The sequence below is a fragment of the Salminus brasiliensis genome, chromosome 1 (assembly GCF_030463535.1).
Source record: "Salminus brasiliensis chromosome 1, fSalBra1.hap2, whole genome shotgun sequence".
NCBI classification, from domain to species: domain Eukaryota; kingdom Metazoa; phylum Chordata; class Actinopteri; order Characiformes; family Bryconidae; genus Salminus; species Salminus brasiliensis.
The window spans coordinates 81,124,287-81,144,904 of record NC_132878.1 but is presented as its reverse complement, the minus strand read 5'-3'; the positions used below and the strand labels follow the sequence as shown (position 1 = coordinate 81,144,904).

At 42.2% G+C, this 20,618-nt stretch overlaps 1 protein-coding gene across 1 annotated transcript in view; it reads left to right on the top strand.

Moving 5' to 3' along the window:
• Positions 1 to 15,214, top strand: part of bcl2a (BCL2 apoptosis regulator a) — a 54,921-nt gene extending 39,707 nt beyond the window's left edge. Inside the window, exon 2 of the mRNA XM_072690776.1 lies at positions 10,436 to 15,214. Within this exon, the coding sequence (XP_072546877.1) occupies positions 10,436 to 10,570 (135 nt within the window). The 3' untranslated portion in view covers positions 10,571 to 15,214. The remainder of the gene's footprint in view (positions 1 to 10,435) is intronic.
• Positions 15,215 to 20,618: the final 5,404 nt, after the last annotated feature.

Genomic DNA, 20,618 nt, shown 5'->3' with positions numbered 1-20,618 from the left:
TTTCATTTAAATATGAAACAATGGCTAATACAGAGTTGATAAATTTTTCAGTGCAGAAAGAAATAAGGAGTGCATTAAAATGTGCCTTGTGTTAATGTGTCCGTTTAAGTTTATTTTGCATTCAGTATAGTAGCTGTAAAGTGCAATATCCAAGATTGTGGAATAGTGCAGTAAAATGTATTCCCATCCATTTATACACTGTTGTCTGTGCTTCATAGTGCCCCAATCTAATGCAGCAGCCACAAGCTAATATGTTAGCTCTGAGCTATCCCAGCAAACTCCATCTCTCAAACTAACAAAATACTAAACAAAATACTAAGATACAATACGGTCTATGCCAGCAGCCACTCTGAAGCTGCTTCTTCAATGAATGTGTGTGTAGCTCATGCTTTTGACTAAATTGCTCTCCCAATCATTCTATAAACGCTAGACTGAAATTTAGTACTTGAACGAAAAGAAGACTGTTAGCATCAGAAGAAGAAAAATGGAAGCCTATTAGCATTGTTAGTCATTGTGCCCATTACCCATTTTTACTTTGCCTCCAGATCTACAATTAAGCATCAGGGCTCTCTCTTTTGGTTTGTGGTGGATTTAACTAGATATGACTTGGTAATTGAATGCTAAGACGTGCTTCAGGCCCTGAGCATAAAAGAGTGTGAATAGTGGCTGTGAGGGGGCAGAGAGCGGGAGCGGTACATGAATAATGCCGTTAAATGAAGGAAACCCAGCAGCTGAGGGCTTTGCCTTTTGTCTGTACCTTATTATGCTGCGCTGGGAGTTGAACACATGGCAATTACCTTTTTAAGGATACATTAGATTTAAGGGTCAAGGTGTAGCCTCCTATCTCCTGTGTTTCTTTTTACGCTGCTGACCTGCGGATGCCAGCAAGGGCAGCCACCCACCGAGATGAGAAGACTGAATGGGCAACCTGAAGGGCAGCAGGAGTCAGAGAGCAGGCCCAGGTCAAACATGCCCTGGTCCACTGCAGGGGCCTGCCGGGGAATTTGTCCTGGCAGAGGACTCTTGTAGATGCGAAGAGATTCTGCTCTACCTCTTCACTGGGATTAATGGGTTTAGGTGTCGCTCGTCTTACTGCTAAGCTTGTTGGTTCGTCTCTCTCATGTCTCCTTGATCCTGTTACGCTGTTGGCTCTGAGACAAGGTCGAGTCGTTGTTTTTGAGAGTCTGGTGAAAATGAGATTCTGTTCAAAGAGCAGGGCCATGGTGACGGTATCATACATAACCATTGCCTCATTTGTAATGAGTATGTGGAGGCGTGGATGTACCAACCATCTGTCGCAGACAGCGAATCTATTCCTGTGGCGAGTCTGGGGATGGAGGATTTGTGTTTCGGGGAGATTTGTCGAAGGAAAGGACACATTTACCATGCTGGTATAAAATATGCTTAATGCACACTTGTAAGGTCAGTCCTATAGCATTCTATAGCTTTAATATGCAAAAATGTCCAATGATAATCAAGTGTAATATTGAGTTATTAACAATCTGTAAGTTATTGTTATATACAATTGATTATAATGAAATTAAGAGGCATTATCTTGCATTTCTAACATACTGCCATTGTATTACTTTAAAGATCGGGTTATATTTAAAGACAATTTCATGATACACAATGTATATTGTAGTATTTTAACATTCAGACAAAATATACCAGTAGCGACTGCTGTTAAAATACGCTCCCATACTGTGATTTATATTCAAAACCTGCTGCACTCTGTCTAATTAAACGGCATTAATTACCCTCTCGGTAATGAAATGTGCAGTTGGTCAGTGTTCCTTAAGCAATGAAATCCACAATGTGCTCACTGTATCACGATAACAAAATTGATCACAATTTCAATAAATTATTGTTATATTGCCCATCCCTACTCAGAAAGATGGCGTCTTTTGTAATTGTAACCTTGTAATGGTGTTTTACACCATAATGTATTATTCTTTATGCAATATAACATAATATTTGAGTAATATTTTTATTATGACTAATACAATGTCTCCAGGTAAGCACCTATGCAGGTGTTAGAAATATGTCAGTTTGTATATTAATGGTAGATTCAGATTTTTTAGTGCATCACCAGCACACCACCTGAACACATTTGCATAATTTTTGCTTTATTGACTGTTAGATCTACAGTTAAACACATTAGAACAAAGTTCAGTTTAAATCACCTTTGAGCTTTTTGTTCTGAAAATAGATCATTTAGTTTAATCTGTGCATGATTTACTCCAAATAAGGTGTGAAAATTGTGGATATGTGAGTGTTCTGCCCTTTCCCTATGTTCCTGGCTTAGTTCCACGACTATATAAAAAACATTAATTACATTTGTTGACCAAGTGATCAACAGATGTCTTGTATATAAACTGAGAAGAGTGTAGGGGGGGGCACCCCTCCCGACCAGTGCTTCACTGATCCTGTTTCATTCAGCATTCTGGCAAAGGATATTCTTAACGGCTAATTACATGTAGTGTGGGGCGCATGGAAATACAATTACTTTCATGCCCAGCTGTCCCCTTACAATTCCCTCTTCCCAAGCCCAGCTCACCCCTGAGTGTGTACAGAAACAAAGACCAAGGTCAAGCTTAATCTACTAAAATGCACCAAATCATGACACCTCACTGATGACCACAGTAAATACTGCAGCTGTTTTTGTTTGTTTGTTTGTTTTTTATTTATCACTATTTTTAAAAAACAGCTTATAGACAAATGGTTGCATTAGCAGCTAATACACCTACATTTCATACATACAGAACTCTGTGTGTCAGTGAGCAGACTTCTTTCTTTTATTCTGCTTCATGGAAGTGCCTGGGAGGATGACACAAGCATGCTCCTTAAAGTAAACAAATGAGGAAGGAAGCTGGCTTGGAGTTTCCGATGGAAGAAACACGCATAGAAAATTCATGAGCTGAGATGTTGGTTCCAGTCGCACAAACCAAGTTGCGGATGTTCTTTAATGCATCGCGCTGAAGCACACTTCAGACTGTTCTTTTCACCGTACACTTGTGTCATGAAATAGGATGATCAGAGAAGTTGTATGGTGAGTTTGGTTGGCGTAGAGAGGCCATGAGGTCATCTCTTGGCTAAGTGCCCGGCATGGGCCGCCCAGGAAATCTGAGGATGTGATGACACAGTCGCGTTGACACTAAAGCCTGTTGCGCAGCTGCTGCTTTCCTTATAAGGATGCAGCCCTGACCACCTCCAAGTCAAGAGGCCATTCACAAAGTCACCCTAGCTCAACCTCAACCTCAAATTGGCTGCTGTAGTCTCGCAGCATGGAAGATAGGTATGAGTGCTGAGAGGGTGACCAAGCCTCTACCGATGCAGGAAGGACATAAATAGAGATGCAGAGGAAGGAAGAACTCAGGTACTTATCTGCTGAGTCCCTATTTTACTGATCACCCAGACTTTTGGGGATTTCTTCACTCTATCCTTTGTTCCTGAGAGTTCAACCGAGGTGATAACTGCCATATGTGAGCTTGAAGTAACTTCGAACTCAGCCCAACGAAGCTTGCTCACTCTGCTAAATGATCCATTCCTGCATCATTCAGGTTCAGTAGCTTTTTCTTACATCGAACAATTAACATCAACGTAACAAACGGCAAGAGACAAAGACTTGAGCTGTGTTTTTGCACACTTCATTTGATAATGCTTGGATCTCTCAAGCGACAAGGGCAGCCTGGCCTGATGAACAGTGTTCATTCGAAGCGTGGCTGATGAGAGTGCCCTGTGTCCTTGCTACCTGCCCCTCTCTCCACTGCATAGGAGAGCAGGGGCCAGAGAAGGGGCTGCGTTTGAGAGGCCATTAGCAGAGGCCTTGGGCAAACAGAGGCAGTCTGTTCAAACATGGGGCGGTAACAGCCCTAATGAGGATGTTTACCGAGGTAGGGAAAAAAAAGACACGGTGTGAGCAAACAGGGATGTGAATGAAGAGCGTGCAGCAGCACCTCGCAGGCCCTGTCCTGTCACCTCTCCTGCTGTGGGGCCTGCCACGGGCCCTCATTTACTGGGTGTCAGGGCCCTCGTCACACAGCCAGCAGCACGAGGCTCCTCCAGGCTGCCAGTGGATGACATCTCCCTTGGCACAATCACTGTGCTGTGACTCTCGTTAGTGTCCTGATTCCTTGCTGCTCTCAAAGTCTCTTTCTAGTTGGACCGGCTGAACCCCCCCACCCCCACCCCCCTCTTTCCTGCCCTTTCCTCTCTCCCGCTTACCTTGTTGCTTGGAGCCAGGTGTGTAGAGTAAATGGAGCGCTGATAACCTGCAGGAAAAAGAGACAGGCTGCCCTGAGAGATAGTCAGCGCAGATAAGAGAAAGGTTAAAAATAGAAACGGTAGCGGAAGTGTCTTGGGAGATTGCTAGCTGCTTTTTTTTTCTCTGGGTAACAAGGCTGGTGGCCATTGTTAGTGGTGTAAACAGACAGTGGACGTGGCTCTTGTGTCATTGTTAAATATGCTCTGCTGGCTCCGTGGAATAAACCGCAGACTCAGTCCATCTTGGCTGAAATTTAAGAGTCATTAGATGATTGGGGTGTGACAACGGCAACGTCAGCAATACTGATGATTCACACAGCCGATGCCGTGCTGGCACAGGCGCGTAAGCCGACTCCACTCTGTAAACCGGGAGCAGTGATAGTGTTTGATATTTAGCGGTTGCCTAAATAGTGATTTTGGCAAAACATGCTGTGTTGTTATCAAAACAGGTTAATAGAAGGTGTGCGAGATGAGCATGACAGAAGAAGACGCTTCATTTTCCCCTGACCTCCGTTTTGTTGATATATTAACCAAAGCGTACAATTCGTTAGAGGACAAGCACCTAATCTTAAAGTTCAGCTGTGTTTTGACCAGTCTTGTAAATTGGCTCCTTTTATTTATCAGGCACATTCTAGACACCATGCTGAGCTCTCTGTCTTTCACCAGGTGCCAACTGCTTAATATTGCATCAGCACATTTGGAGAAGCTGCTGAAGAGAAGGTGTGAAACTCTTGTGTGGGGAAAAAGAGAGAGATGCACTGACCCCACTGCCGCTCACCCACCTCGTCCACTCATGCCCAGTTTGATCTCCCTTGCTCTAACTCTGTCTACTTTTCTGCTGTTTCAGATTCCTCTATACTCTCTCCCTGCCTCTCCCACACTCCACTCTAAGTCTCACACTCCCTCAATCTCTGGTCTGTTTCTTGTTTGTCTGTGCTCTCTTATTCTCCCTCCTTTGCTGTTCTGTTGCCTGTGAGACATGGTTTAATCCAATTCAAACAGCAGGGCATAGGATGGCTTCTTGTTGGGCCAGCCAGAGGCCATAGTGCCCGCTGTCATAAAACCACTGCTTTACTTATTAAGCAGCCTGCACCGCACGGCACTGGACTCTTGAGATCAGGCACAGAAGGATATGTGTACACACCCATGTATGTATCTTTGTCTCTTGTTCTCTTACACACATACCAGGGTGGGTAATATTAGTAACTGAACAATCTGACCATAATTTTATCTGCTTATTGATTATTATTACATAAAGGGAAAATGATAAAAACTTAATTAACCAATAACAAACCATGCACAACCTTTTAACGATTCTCAAATATACTACTACACTAACATGTAAACAATGAGTACTGTTTCGATACCCAACATATAAATACTATGTGACAAGAAATACATAAGGATTTATATATTATCATTTTAGCAGGCTTTCTTTCACACTCTTAGAGAGACAAATGTTCACTCAAGTCTCTCCAGTCCATATATGGAAACTAAGCTGTAAGCCTGTTTCAAATTTAGGGTTTCACGGAAACCAATGAATTTAGTTATAGCCGCACATTCAGCCTGCAGAAGTTTAAATCTATTCATTCATGCAAAAGTTACACCAGTCAAAACATTAAAACCCCTGTCAGGTGAAGTAAATAACATGGTTATCATCTTACAGTGGCACCTGTTAAGAGGTGTGATGTACATATTAGGCAGCAAGTGAAAAGTCAGTTCTTGAAGTTATTGTGTTGAAAGCCAGAAAAGTTGGAACATGTAAGGATGCGAGCGACTTTGACAAGGGCCAAATAACGATGGTTAAACGACTCACTCAGAAAAATGAAAAGAAGAATGAAAACTGGGCAATGTTCTGCATTCATGTGTATGTAATTTTGACCCTAATCACTTACCTAAATACCCATACCAATAACACCCTTTCATGGAGGTCATATTCCCCAGTGGCAGTGGGCCCTTTCAGTAGGGTAATGCACCCTGACATATGTGGAATGTGATATAGTGTTCAAAGTGTTGGACTTGGCCTCCAAATTTCCCAGATATCAGTCTGAACGAACATCTGTGGCATGTGTTGGACAATTAAGTCTGATCTATGGCAGACACACATCACAACATACAGGATCTGCTGCTAATGTCTAGATGCCAGATACCATAGGTCACCTTCAGAGGTCTTGTGGAGTCTATGCCTGGCATAAGGGGCACAATGTTAGGCAAGTGATTTTTTAGTTATTGCTGGTTTCAGCCAGAATTGCTTTCTAAATAAACAATACAGAGCAGCCAGTCAAAACGAAATCATTTACAGATATCAATCTTAAAGGCATGGTAACAAAAATGTTCTTGTTATTCATATGTGATAAAGAGAGATTGGAAAATGGTAAATAAAAATCGAAATAATAATATTTTTTGTTCATAAACACTTGTGTCTAATAAGAAAAATGTAGGATATTCCCATCATCAAGCAAGTGACCAAGCAGTCCCAATTTACTGGGAGTCAATTATTAAATTAAGTTTAAGTAAGTTAGAGTAATTGTGACTTAATGTGGCCTGTAGACCTGACACATACACATGCATACAGAAGCAGTTCATAATCGTCATACTGCATCACACACATTTACTTCAATGACACATGCTTGCTTTACCTGTACTCACTCTTGATGGACACTTCCCTAATCGCTTCTAAGAGGATGCACACACACACACACACACACATACACTTAATCACTTTCAGTATTGCTCAGGCATGTAAAGCTATTGGGGCATATCATAAAGAAGAGAGTCTCAGGGGACAACACTTGCTTATATCCACACATTCAGAGAGAGAAACGTCCTCAGCTCCACCTATCTTTACTTGGGGGGTGTCCCAATATATAATGTTTTCCAGAGGTCTGAATATAGTTCCTCTTAAACCAGCAAATCAGCATTAACATATCATTGCATCAGTGGTGTTTTGTCTGAGGCCAGGCATATTTTTTTTCCTGGAACAGCATTTAATAGGGGCTCTCCCACTCTTCATGTATTCACTATTAATTCCCTGTCACCTCTCTGGGGGAAAGAACCTCATTATTTCCCTATAAACGGTCCAATGAGCAGCACTGGATGATGAACTTGAGCATTTCTTCATGCCAAACATGCAGATAAGTGCTGATATTTTAGGTGTAGAGTGGCAGCAGGCTGTGGGGAAAAACATGCTGTGGGTTTTGGCTGCATTGTGCCAGGCTTGGCCTCGCGGTTTTCAAGCCCACCATCCGAGACGCAGCAGGACAGGGAAGCAGCAGACGAAGTGTGTGTGTGTAGAATGGATGAAACCGAGATTTTGTCTAGATATTGTCCATATTTGCCTTTTATCTCTCCCCTTCCTTCTATCATTTGTGTCTCTAGCCACTTTTAGTAAACATTATCTTTTTTTAATGAGGTTTTGACCATTTTTGGTCCTATATGGAACCATTTGTGGAGATGGCAGAAAGGCTTCAGTAACTCACATAACTCAGAATGCACAACACTGCCAAACCTGAGGTAGATGTTGTAGATGCTACAACAGAAGCATTAAGGGCCACTCAAGAACAGAAAGCTGAGGTTGCACTGAGCACAAGCTCAACACGACAGGACAGTTATAGACTGTAAAACTGTAGCCTGGTGGAATTAATCTTGATTTCTGAAGTACTCAAATGGTCTTTGGTGACTTTGGTGACTTTGGTGCAAACAGCATGAATCTATGGTCTGATGATGTGGGCAATATTTCCTTGAAAAAAAAATGGATCAATAGAAATGATCTAAAAGTAAGATTGACTTCCACTAAAAGGTGAAGATTGATTTATTCTTTTACTGTAAAGTTGCTGTTTTTGGAATTATTTGCTTTACTGAAGAGACCAATGAAGAACCTGTTTTGTTTTTTTTTTACGTGTGAGCTATGTGGACTCAAGCTTTCTGCCTTCTTTTTTACCTATACTTTCTTTTACTTTCTCCTTTTTTCCCCAATCTGTTTTCTCCTGCCCCCCTCTCTCTCTCTCATTGTGTGTCTCTGTGGGCTGGATGCTGGCCAATAGGGATTTGAATGCACAGATGTGGAGTGTCTGCTCTGTGAAGCTGTGACAAAGGGGAGGGGCAAGGAGGGACAAGTGGATCCCTAAACCCCTGAAAAGAAGCATCATACTGCAATTAGCCATCTTCCATGTACAAAGAGATATAGAATAGGGATTATTATTATTTAGATAGTTGCATAGTGTTGTTTTCCATTTGAGATTTTTCTTGCAAACAAGAACAAATAGATTGATAAACTCGTTTTCATGCTAAATATAACAATGCACTGAACTATCATGCTGAATTAGTTGCTTTCTTTTAACGCTTTTAAGCATAATATGACTTTCTGAAGTTGAATTCTTAATTAACAACATAATTTCTCAATGTCATTGTTGCAAAAAATGTATTTAACAAAGCACAAAAATTCATAACTGATGCACATTTAGTTTAGTTTGTCCCACATACTTCCACTTGCTTGGATGAAAACACAGTACATACAATAATAAAGGCATTAAACATTGGATCTTTTAAATAGTGATAGAAAACATGGTAGTATACAGAAAGCTCCAATTCCACATGCGGATACATTTAACTGTGGCCAGTGTGGATGTGCACATACTGGAACTGGTGGTTTTATACGAGTAAAGGAGGCCACTGCCAAAGATTGTTAGAATGGATTGGCAACGGGACATTCGGCTCAACAAGGTTAATTATGCCACCTGGTGCAGCTGCTTCGCTTGAATACCAGAGGTTACTGTCAATTTAAGCCATACCAACACGTTCAATGTCATACGACACACTCCTAACCTTACCCACACCCGCACGTTTAGTGTGATACATCACACTTCCAACTTCAACCACATGTTCAGTGTCATACTACACACTCCCAACCTCAGCTTTACCCACACCACCATGCTCAGTGTCATATGACACACTCCCAGCCTCAGATTTACCCACATCAGCATGATCAATGCCATGTCACTCTCCCAACTCAAAACCTCCTGTCTCCCAGATCTATTCTCTATCTGAGTTTATGCTTTACTGTTTACTACTTTTTTAATCAGGCATTCTCTATAGAGGGTCTGCATTGATGTCACGTTCCCGCTGGAACACGCCCCCTTTTAGTTGGACTGAGTGGCAGAACATTCTGCATCATGGCTGCGTTTATTGGGGAAAACCGGGAAACAACATTGTTTGCTTAAGTTAAAGGCAGTTGGACTCAACAGCAATCTGACTTGTTTTTTCCCATCTATTCTCAGAGCGTTACTTTATCAAACACTGAGCTTCCACACGTTTCGGTGCCTGAATTCCAGAACCGCAGAAATTCATTCGTTTTCATTGTCTTTCTTGAGCATTCGACAGTCTGTAAAGGAGAGCTCTGAATTCTTGCTGAATCTGTTTGTCAGTCAAACAACAGCTCTTTCCTATTTTATGTTTTAACTACATTGAACGTTAATGCTGCCACTAAGTCAGTCTTTTTTCCACTCAGTGGGCATGGTTGCAGTGACTCCCGCTACTGGCGTCGTCACTCTAATATTTAGATGTAGATTAGTTTTCTTCAATAGCTTTTTAACAGCAAGTAAAATGTTATTTTTGTGTCAATGATCATTGCTAGTAACCAAGACATCCAGATAATATTTCATTTTCATCTAAAATTTATGTATAATTGATATCTATGGTCTGTGAAAATCACTATGAGAACTGAGCATCTGTCTTCAGGTTACAATGCAAGTGGCAACTACTGGGGTCCAAGCATAGGGAAGCGGGTAGGAGAAACCCGGAGTTGTGGGTCCAAGCCTGTTTGTGAGAAGAGTGTGTTCTCCCTGTGTCCTTAAGGGTTTCATCACAGTACTCTGGTTTCCTCCCACCTCCCAAAAACACATAAAGTAGATAATTTGGCTATGTTAAATTGACCCTAAGTGTTAAATAATGGGTGTTTCTGGTACCTTGCAATGGACTGGTGCCCTGTCCAGGGGATATCCCTCTGTCACACTTAATATTTCTGACCCTGTCCAGAAGGAAGTGGATAAGATGACTTTTCATGACTTACTGTGCTAACTGAATGATAAGCCTTGTGATATAACAACCCTGAGAATGTTAGGTGTTAATAAACTCAGACTAATTGTAAAATTTCTTTGTTCTCTCTCTCCTCTAGGATGGCTTTGTGGAAATCTACGGTCAGCAGAGAAGGTCTATTTTCCAACCCTGGCCCTATCTAAAGACAGTGTTTGGTCTGGCAGCTCTGGGGGCGGCAGGGGTAACCATCGGAGCTCTCTTCACTCAGAAGTGATGACCCTTACCCCGGCTCTGTATCATCCACATCTATCCTCTCTTACTTCCTCTCTCCTCCTCTCACTCACTCTCTCTCTTTTTCGGCTTATCAAGGCACTTGTTCTCTCAGCGTAGCACTGCCCTACATTGCCTTGGACCAAGGCTCCTCTTGCTCCATTGTCAACTTAAAGCTTTGGAGCTGTTCTTTGTCCAGCTTGACTAGAGCTGGAGGAAAGAAACGGGGATTAAAAAACATGGATGCATCACTGCCATGTATAGATCTAAACACACACACACACAGGCACACACATACACATGCACCCCAAACAGAGACTGAGTCAAACGCGATTCCAAATAAATGGACCACATAAGCACATAAAAAAAGACACTGAACTCTTTTCTGGCAAACATTTTTTTGTCTGAAACCTGCACAAAGGTTTAAAAGAGGTCCACAAATGTTGACACTTCAGATTCTGCTCATGGTTATATTACTTTTGTGTGTAGCATGAGGCAAGAGATACGTATTTAATAATCAAAATGGAAAGGAAAAAAAACAAGAAAAAGAAAACGGAGACGGCCAAGAATGTTAGTGCTTCCACAGTCTGCATGTGTGGTGAAAGCTCGAGTGACTTTTTTTTTTAATGCATGATGACCTTTTGAGCATGTTCCTTCCTGCGCAGGACTCTTTTTTTCACCCTTTTGTTTCTTTCTCCTACTCTGAGTTTGTGTTGATGGTTCTCAGAGCAGCGCCTGAGAGCACCCGTCAGCCCGGCAGATGCTGTGAGTTCCTCATTAAAAGTGCTTGTCTGTTTGATTGGCTGGCGAGTCCCTGCGTTTGTCAGGCACAGAGCATGTGTCCTTGCCGGACGACCTTTCTTGGGCTTTCATGGGCTTAAAAGATGGCCGAGGCATACCGCACCTGAATGTATAAACTGTGTCTGTAAATTGAGTAGCAAGGTTGGAAGAACTCCGCAGAGAATTTGCGTTTCTTGTCGCATCTCATTGTTCTTTAAGCATGACGCTCACTTTTATTTCGTAAGCCTTTTATGTCTTTTTTTGTACGTTTTTTACCAAAAAATGAAAAAAGAAAAAAAAAAAGACACTTTGATGAATAACTCCAGCTTTCACATAACAGTTTATTCAAGAGGGAGCACCAGAAAAGCCAGAATCCAGGTAGTGTAGACTGACGCGTGTGTGTGACTGCGTGTGCCGCGGTAAGTAGAGCGTGTTGAGAGAGAGAGAGACAGAGCTTAACTAGCATATGTGGTGCGTGCTGGTTATCTCGTCCTGTTCTTCTGGCCGGAGATAAAGCAGGGCAGTGGGCAGCTGTGCTCGGCCAGGTGTCGGTTGGAGGGAGGTGGGGGTAAGAGGGGGGAGGTGGAGGCACAGCTGGGAACAGAGGTCCATTCAGGCTGGCTCGATAGGCATCCAGCCCAGCAGGATCTCTACAGAGTTTGTGCCCACAGTAGAAAGCAAAGAGCATCTTCCAGGTGGGCTTGTTTTGTACCTGCTCTGCCCTCACTCCCCTTAACCCCTCTGACTACAGGTTTATTATTAGTTGTTAATATGAAAGCTATGGTTCAGCCAAAAATAACAAATAAACTACCCCCTTAACCCAAATGTAGCAGATCAGTCAAGTTTACTTATTTAATTTTGCGCTGGCTACTACTGGTTTTAGCTATGTCGCATACATTTGGCTGAATCATCTTATATAAAAACTTCTATAAATTATTCGTTAACAACTCTGGAAGGAATATGCACGTTTTGTAGCTATAAGCATGAGTAAAGGCCGATCCGTGTGGGCCTTTTGCAGTTTGTGGGGTTCAAAACACCAAACTGTTTCCCCATAGGAGAAGGACTGAGCCTGAACCTTGGTAACTCAATCTGTGTGCTTCTGTTGCTGCTGCTTCCACCCTAGAGAGCCCGATCAATCCACTATCGGAAACCCACCACCAGAGCTCTCCATGGGGAAGTCTCATTTCCGATTCGCAGGAAGACATTGAGACGTCCGTCTGCCATGTTGTGCGACCGCTCAGACGAGTACTCCATTCCTGCAGGACCTGTAGTTATCCCTGTCTCATAATCGTTTTGATATTTAAAGGTCTGGGTGATATTTTTTGATCACTCCAAAACACATCAGCAAGTCAGTAATAAGTTAACCAATCTACCAGTCTACTCACAGAGCTCCTTCATGTTATAAAAGGTACAAAATGTGCACTGTACATGGTCACAGTGCAACAGTGTAGTAGTTATTCTGCATCCTTTAGCGCTACGGATGCCAAGGTATGACATTTATTCAAGTATCTTTTGGTAGCATGAGAGCTGTGAAGACTCGCACTGTAACATCACGTATTTAATGGCTGCTAATGAGATTTGTAGCTCTCAACAATGTAACACCCTCGTCTTTGAGGCACCTTATGACGCTGCTTATGATACAGCATATACTGCCACTGGGTGGGGAACCGTACTGAAATCCCCACCTCTATAAGTTTCACATTTACTCTCATTGGAAGGCATGTAAGAAGTTCATAGATGCTTCATAGACAGCTTCTTATTGAGAGTGTATAAGTGTACCAGAATAGAGATGTCGTCCATAAATGGTGGTTTCACAAATGACTTTTCTTAATGAAAACAGATCTGGGCCTGAGTTTCCTCAAAGCATCTTAGTGCAGATAGCATTGTAAACTGACCTATCCATGCTCTGCAAACAAAGGCATCCTTTTGTAGCTAATGCCGCGAAATTAGATGAGCTTAGCAGAATGTTGGCATTTCATTCAAATCAATGATAATTGTAGCACACAAGATTTTGTCAGAATACCAGTGTTTTGTATGTTTGTGAAGGTCAATATTGAGTGCAGTTTTATTGTTGCATGGTGGGAAATTCCATGTTGTTGCTGTTTCCAGCCTGCCTAAACTCGTTAGTTGGAAAACCAGCAATCTGCATCAAATCTATTCTGATGTGAATAACTGATGGATTTTGACAGAATCTTTCATTAGGTCCAATGAGATCTTTACCTGCATTTTATAAAGCTCAGCAGCAACTGCATGGATAGGTCTATTGACTTATAAGAAGGTATCAAACGGCTTTCTCAAACCAGCCATTCTCCTTCATTTTAAACTACCTTCACCATCTGCATAGATTGCCGTTAATATAAGACTGTTTTTTGGGGAACTGGGTCCAGATGGTGGTACATTCGACAGCTGCCTGCTCAGCACCTTCTAAAATGGGCTCTTAAGACAGAAGCATGTCTCCTCTGTCTGCAGTAGCTATTCTTCACCTCATTATAACGAAGCCAGGCAAATGTCACAAAAGTCATCACATCATTTTTTGGTCAGAGAGAAGACGCTGATGAATCGAGAGTACAAGAGCGAGACACCTGCAGAGGATCATTGTGCAATCCAGTAGGCGTTAAGAGATCTATTAAACATGCATGTTTAGCTTAAAGAATACATACAGTATGTCTCAGCATTGATGAGATTTATTATGAGCTCAATCATCAATGGGGTGGAGGGGAGGGGTTAAAGGGTTAAAATAGGGGTACCTGACCTCGGATCTGGGTTAATTCTGTTATCGTTTTTATTTAATGTATGTACTTTATCATAAATGATGGATTTTTCCCTTGACCAAGAAACTGTCTTTGGAATTCCAAAGCCAAAAATGTATATTTTGTGGCTTCGAGTCCCTGAATAACCTTGGCAATGATGAACAGAGCTCAAAGGGCTGAAGTGAAATACTGACCCATGTTTCTGTGTCTATACTGTATTTGTGTCTGCCATTATGCATTGTCATTTTTTTTTGTGCATCGCAGAAGCATGAAAGCATTTCTCGGGGCTCCTTGTCAGATTAATTAATGAGGGGGGCTGTTTAGTGCGGCAAAGGTGGGAGGTTTCCCCCTCTTGGTGTGAATTGTAGCTTTAGAGTGATCTGCTTATGGGAAATTGCAGTTTCTGTCTCCATGGCAGCACCAGCCGGTGTCTAAACCATGTTATTTACATTATGTATGAGTGTGGTTGTTTCATCTCTAGCTATACAACTTCATTTTTCCCCACCTTTTCAGAGGTGCTTTCAGATCGTATGCAATTTAAATGAGTTTCTACAGTGTGTCGTTTTCAGAATAAAATATGCCCCCCTATCCATTGCATCTAATTGTGAAAAGGTTATTGCACTTTTTTTGTCTGTTTAGGCAGCTAATACCATGGTTTCCAAACATGCCACAATCAAAGAGCCAAGGCAGAGAGAAAACTATTTTTATTTTTATTTTATTATTCTTATTTTTTGGTTTTGTAATCTTATCACTTTTGTTGTTCCTTTCATTTCATACATTAGCACTAAAGTAAATGCTGAATTTTCAAAATTGTACACATCCATGGAATTTTTACACATTAAAAGATGAAACAACCTCCAACGGAATTCATCATCTATACTGTATTCTCAAATTCTCACATTACTATTCATATCTGTCCTGCATTTGATATGTAGCCCACATAAAATCACTGTTCATGCCTTTGTATTGTTGTTGTTGTTGTTGTTGTTGTTGTTGTTGTTTAATTTGTCTTCATAGCACTTACTTGTTTTAAGGTGTCAGTTCCATTTTTTCTGTGTACCCATATCATAAGCTAAAAGTGATGTGTCCTAATTAAACTTAAATCCTGCCTTACCATCTGTGAGTTGTCAGCGACGTCTGAATCACTGAATCATGGAGAGTCGCTCACGCAGCACTCCCGGGGCGTCTGTCACGTTCATAGAAGTCAGTGAAGGAAGGAGGCTCTGACGGGCCTGCAGCGTTCTGGAGGATTCTCGGAGAAGGCCTTCACCAGGCGACACAAGGCCCTTATTGAGGAATCTCATCTGTTTAACTTGGGACTTCTTTTTCGAGGCTCTGGTGCTTTACACTGAGCGTGTGGATGAGAAAATGTGTCAGTTGTTCACGTCTGTCGGCACACTAGAAAGAGCACAATGCCCCAGAGTGATTAACCTGTATGCGTGTGGAATAACCTAGAGAGAATCAATCTGCAAATAGACACACACTCTTGCATACACAGATGCAAGCACCGGTGTAATTCTCGGTGGTTTCCCATTTCTGTGTCATAAGGCACCCGAGTGGAAAAAAGAAAACGACTGCTGCAAAGACGGAAGGTGTGCAGATGTAAAAAAAAAGTGCCGCAGTGGGAGTCCCTCAGCTCAGAGGGGCCCAAGCACACATCAATACTATCCTGGCAGAAGATGACGGTCACAATGACCGGAATGACAATGCTGATGGCTGTGAAGAAGGTGATGCTGTTTAAACATTCATGATGTGTGTGTGTGATCGCACCAGTGGGGCGTATCTTTAGCTGTGGGGCATAAACTCCATGCAGAGTTCCCTCTGGAGCCCATGCTCATCAGATATTACAGTAAGATTAACCTCCTCCAGCATTCAAAGTCTTGCGGCTGCAGCGCCAGGCCTGCAGATTCCCAACATCCTCTTACAGAAAACGGAATGAAACAACTCGAGCAGGGAGAGCCGGGCCCTGGGGAATGGTAGGGTTAAATTAGCTTGAGTCTTTCGAGTTCTCCGTGCAAGAAAAAAGAAGGCGAGGAAAAAACGACGCTCTCAGCAGATGAAATATTTGAGATGCTTGGAAGAAGGAGAATTTTAAATCATGTGCGTTTTAGGACTGTGTGCCGTGCTTTCGGCGCTTAGCCCGGCTGGTTGGGGCACGCCTGTGCGGACGGCTCCGGTAAACGCGGCCAAATGAGTGCAGCTTTTTAGAAATTCTGAAGATGAATACTTGATGATGGTGGCAGAATTTAAAATGAGTTGGACAGAACGTGCTAGCAGGAGGCCTTTAATGCAGCTAATAGGTTTGAATGGGACTTCGCTCCTTTCAAACGAGTTTCCATTGAGAAGGGCTGTTCAAGGAGATTAGTTAAAAATAAGAAGGGCTGATGGGAAGATAGCTTGCAAATAATAAAACTTTGCAATTTCTCCTATTAATAATAAGCTCTCTCTGGCACATCTGTACCATGCGATCGATGATCACAGACCATAAATTCATCACAAAACAAAAGAAAACCTGTTGACTCAAAACACACAATGAAAGCTGAAAGCCAATAAGCAATCACCTCAGCAAGGTATAGGCCTACACCAGTTAAGCTGAGATTAGGTTCAAAATGCTGAAGTATTCCTTTAAGAGTAGAAGAGGCTCAGAGAAAGAACAAGGCCATAGTCTATGATTCATTACCCTCTTCCCTCTTCCTTTCTGCCAGTGCACTCTCACACACCCCCAACACACACAGCTCGCTCGTGCTCTTCCTCAGGGTCCAGGCTTCAGTATGCAGGGCTCAGGCCGAAGCTCCAAACATGAAAGCCAGCGTTCTCAAACAGAATTTCTGTTTGAATCTTGAGCTCCACACACACACCCTCACCCACCCGTCTCACACACAAAATCTATGCTTTTTAGGTAGGGGCAGGCTGGACGCCACTGCTGCTTTTTATTTATTTATTTATTTATTTTTGTTAGGAAAAAGTCAGTGCAGCTGACCTGGCAACATGCCCAGCCCTCACCATTATGGAAAATATGCTTTACCCAAATTAATGACTAAACGAACAAAAAAGGAAGGTAAAAAAGAAAGGAGGTCTGTGTGAGAGAGTACAAAGTGCTCCCATGTGCATCCTAAACCTCTTGATTCAAAAGATTTTAGAAGTTGCTGGAGAACAAAGTATAGTTTTTAAGTATTATTATTCAGTTTAATCATATTATTATTATTATTATTATTATTATTATTATTATTGGCTCAGCACCTGTCTTGTGTGCATATTTACAAAGTTCATTACAATAAGGGCAAGTAGGACAAGTATAAATAACAGAAAAGGGAGTAATTGGAAATAATGAACACCACTGAAAAAGTTCAAGCCACACAGACAAACCCATCCAAATTTTATAGTAACCCAGGTCCTAATCCTGACCTTAACCTCAACCCACAATCTCATCCTGGCCCTAATCCTAACCTTAACCCCAACCTCAAGGCTCTCATAGCCTGGTATACTGCCCAGATCATTCTTACAGCTATGAACAAATACCATCCCGTATATATGCACTGGTCCAGAACACAGCACTGTATGTACTGTATAAACTTTCTTGCTCCCACCCCAGAGCGGTCTGACCAATAAGCGGAGAGAAAGTTCTCATGTGGTTTGTACTGTCGCGTTTTGATGTGCTTGAATTTTTCTCTGTGTAAAAACAACCAAACCAAAGCGAAAACGCTCCAACTTCACAAACGCCCTAAAATATTATAGGTTCATAAGCTACATTCAGATACATTAAGGTGAATGTAAATTATATATATGTCACAGGTATTGCCTATAGAGGTGTCACAAATGACTGTAAAGCCACCATATTCAGTGCAAAGCATCTACTAGATGGGAATACAGCTCCATCCAAATCCTTTGGGATAACTTGGAGTGAAGTTTGTGATCCAGAACTAATGAGTGTGCTGAAAAAAGTGATATATTGGCATGTGAAATCATCTTAAATTAATGTTGTAAGATTATTAGAAACTGTTTACTGTCTATAGGCATGTTTACTTAGTCCAAAAGTGCCTCATGATAGAATACGATCATTTCTATAGATATAATTATTTAAAAGAAGAAGTAAAAGTATATAGAAATAGAGTAAATGATAGAGACTAAGGGCCCTACTCTGCACAAGCAGCGCCGCGATGCTCATTGCTCATCTTACTGCGAGCCAACAGTTTATTTTCAACAGTCCATAACTTGTGAATATATCTATGCTGATGGACATGGTGGTCTCGAAATGAGGTGTGTTAAAGTCAATTTCTGGCAAATTACTATCTTAACCTAGGCAGACGTCAAAAATCAGACGTTCATTGCTATCTTGGTGGTGCATTGTCAACACAGGCGCGTGCCCAACGTGCGTACTCACCTGCTTTGCACCATTGAAATAGCAATCCGCCAAAGTCTGACCGCACCTGGCTCTTAAAGGGAATGGCAAGTGCTGATTGGTTTATTGCATGTTACGCCCAAAACACGCCCATGATTAAGAGACTTAGTACATGCCTTTTGCACATTTCAAGCTGTGCAAGGCATAGTTTTCCCGCCGTTATGATAGACACACTGACACGTCCCAATTCAAGCTGTGCGGTGCATGGTTGACGGCTCGCCTAAGATCGCTAAAATAGGGCCCTAGATATTAAACCTTATCAAATATTCAACTTTTTTATGCGCTAACCTTCTGCAGTTTTTCAGCTGAATGCATTCAAATCCTCATACCAATGTTCCAGCATCTAGTATATTCATATTTTGCAAAGCAGTGGATGTCAGAAGAGGTTGTCCACCAGCATATGTTCAATTGTTCCAGACAGTTTCCCATACAGTCCAGACCAGGTCTAATTCCTGTTCAGGAAACTGGCCTATAGCACTCTGCTATTATGAGCAACAGGAGGGTTTACTAGTGCTGTATCTCATCAGTTGAGGTTGAGATGAGTCTGGGCATACGGATACGCATTAGAATACGGTTTTGACATCCCTGTCAAAAATAATAACATGAGGCAATTAAGGCAAACCACAAAAACAAAAAAAGGTCTGCTGTGTAATATAGTTCATCACACACTTAGCATTGTACTCTCGTACCGAGAAGAGATGCAGTTGAAGCTTTCATGAACTAGAGGGGGGTTGACAAGGCCCCCCACACACTGCACCACAATGTCCTCTTTGTGCAGATGGGAGCTATCATGAAACAATGAGCTGAGAACTCCTAGCAGGGCAAAATCAGACAAAAGGCGACCCTTCATTCTGTCCCGACTCAAGCTGTCCCAGCTCAGACGAGGTGTTTGTGGTTGTGGCAGAGACACACTCAGACCTCTCTTCCTCATAATGAGCCGCAGGCCCCGGGGCCGGCTGTTGGTTTTAATAGGTCACCAACAGACACGTTCCTCCTTGAAGTGCGAAGGGAGCTCGGGGGAGGGCCGAGACAATGGCAGCGCTGTCAGCGCACAGCAGCATGCTGGGAAGGAATGTGCTGAATGCGAGCGGGGACTCAAAAAAAGGACGCGGGGTCTGTTGGGAGAGGGCACATTCTAAAAGACAAAAAAAACATGTTTACAAAGGCTTCCAGTGCAAAAAGCCAACCTGGTGCTCCTGCAGAAGCAGATACGGGCTCCCAGAGCAGGAGCTGCATGCTTGCGATGCTTTTCTGTGTGGAAAACGAGCAAATTTCCATTGTAAATGTGCTCGCTCGATCGCACCGGTGGGTGTTGCTAATTGAAGTCACCTTGGGATGGAAAGCGTGGAAATGGATGGATGTCACGAGGTACGGTGAAACAACGGTATTGGAATTTTCCAGTTACAGTGCGTCGCAAAGTCACCTTCAGCACAGTTCAGTTTCCGCTGAGCCAAGCTGATCCCAGTCCCAAAGTCCTGTTATTGTAAAAGGACAAAAGTCAGTATTCAAACTTTTGGTCTGAGGTTTCTGCAGAGCTTGCAGTGATTCTGCCAACAGGCTTGCAAGCTTTAAAATAGTATAGACCAGTTTTCCACAGATTAAGCATATCAGCATCACACAGCATTTTACCTTATAATATCAGCTTTAAAATTATCTTCATGCTCCACTGTAAAGCGTGTCCTTTTGAGGTGGCTCAAAGTGCAAATTACACTTTCTGACTGTAGAGAACTAGAAATACCAATACTCGCACAATGCTGCTTTAAACCCTGACTAAAGTGGCTTTTCAGGCTGACTTACACTTGGTTCAGTGTCTCAGTGTGCTCACCTTTACATTTTAAGAAGAAGCAAAAAACTAGCATAATGCCCAAAATAGACCTAAATACAGCACAAAAATAATTGTGATTTGGCCCTCGCGGTTCAGTATGAGTTTGGTAGAATGGGGGAAAACACAAACACCCAAAAAACTTGAGGCTAAGGTTACTTTTCATTGCTTTTGAACAAACAGTGATGCAACTCACAGACTGTTCCACCTAGTGTTGTAAAGTTCCCCCTGAGGGGAAAAAAACAAACTACTAAGAACTACTTTAGATTTCAGATTTCTGGTTACATTTGTATACCCACAC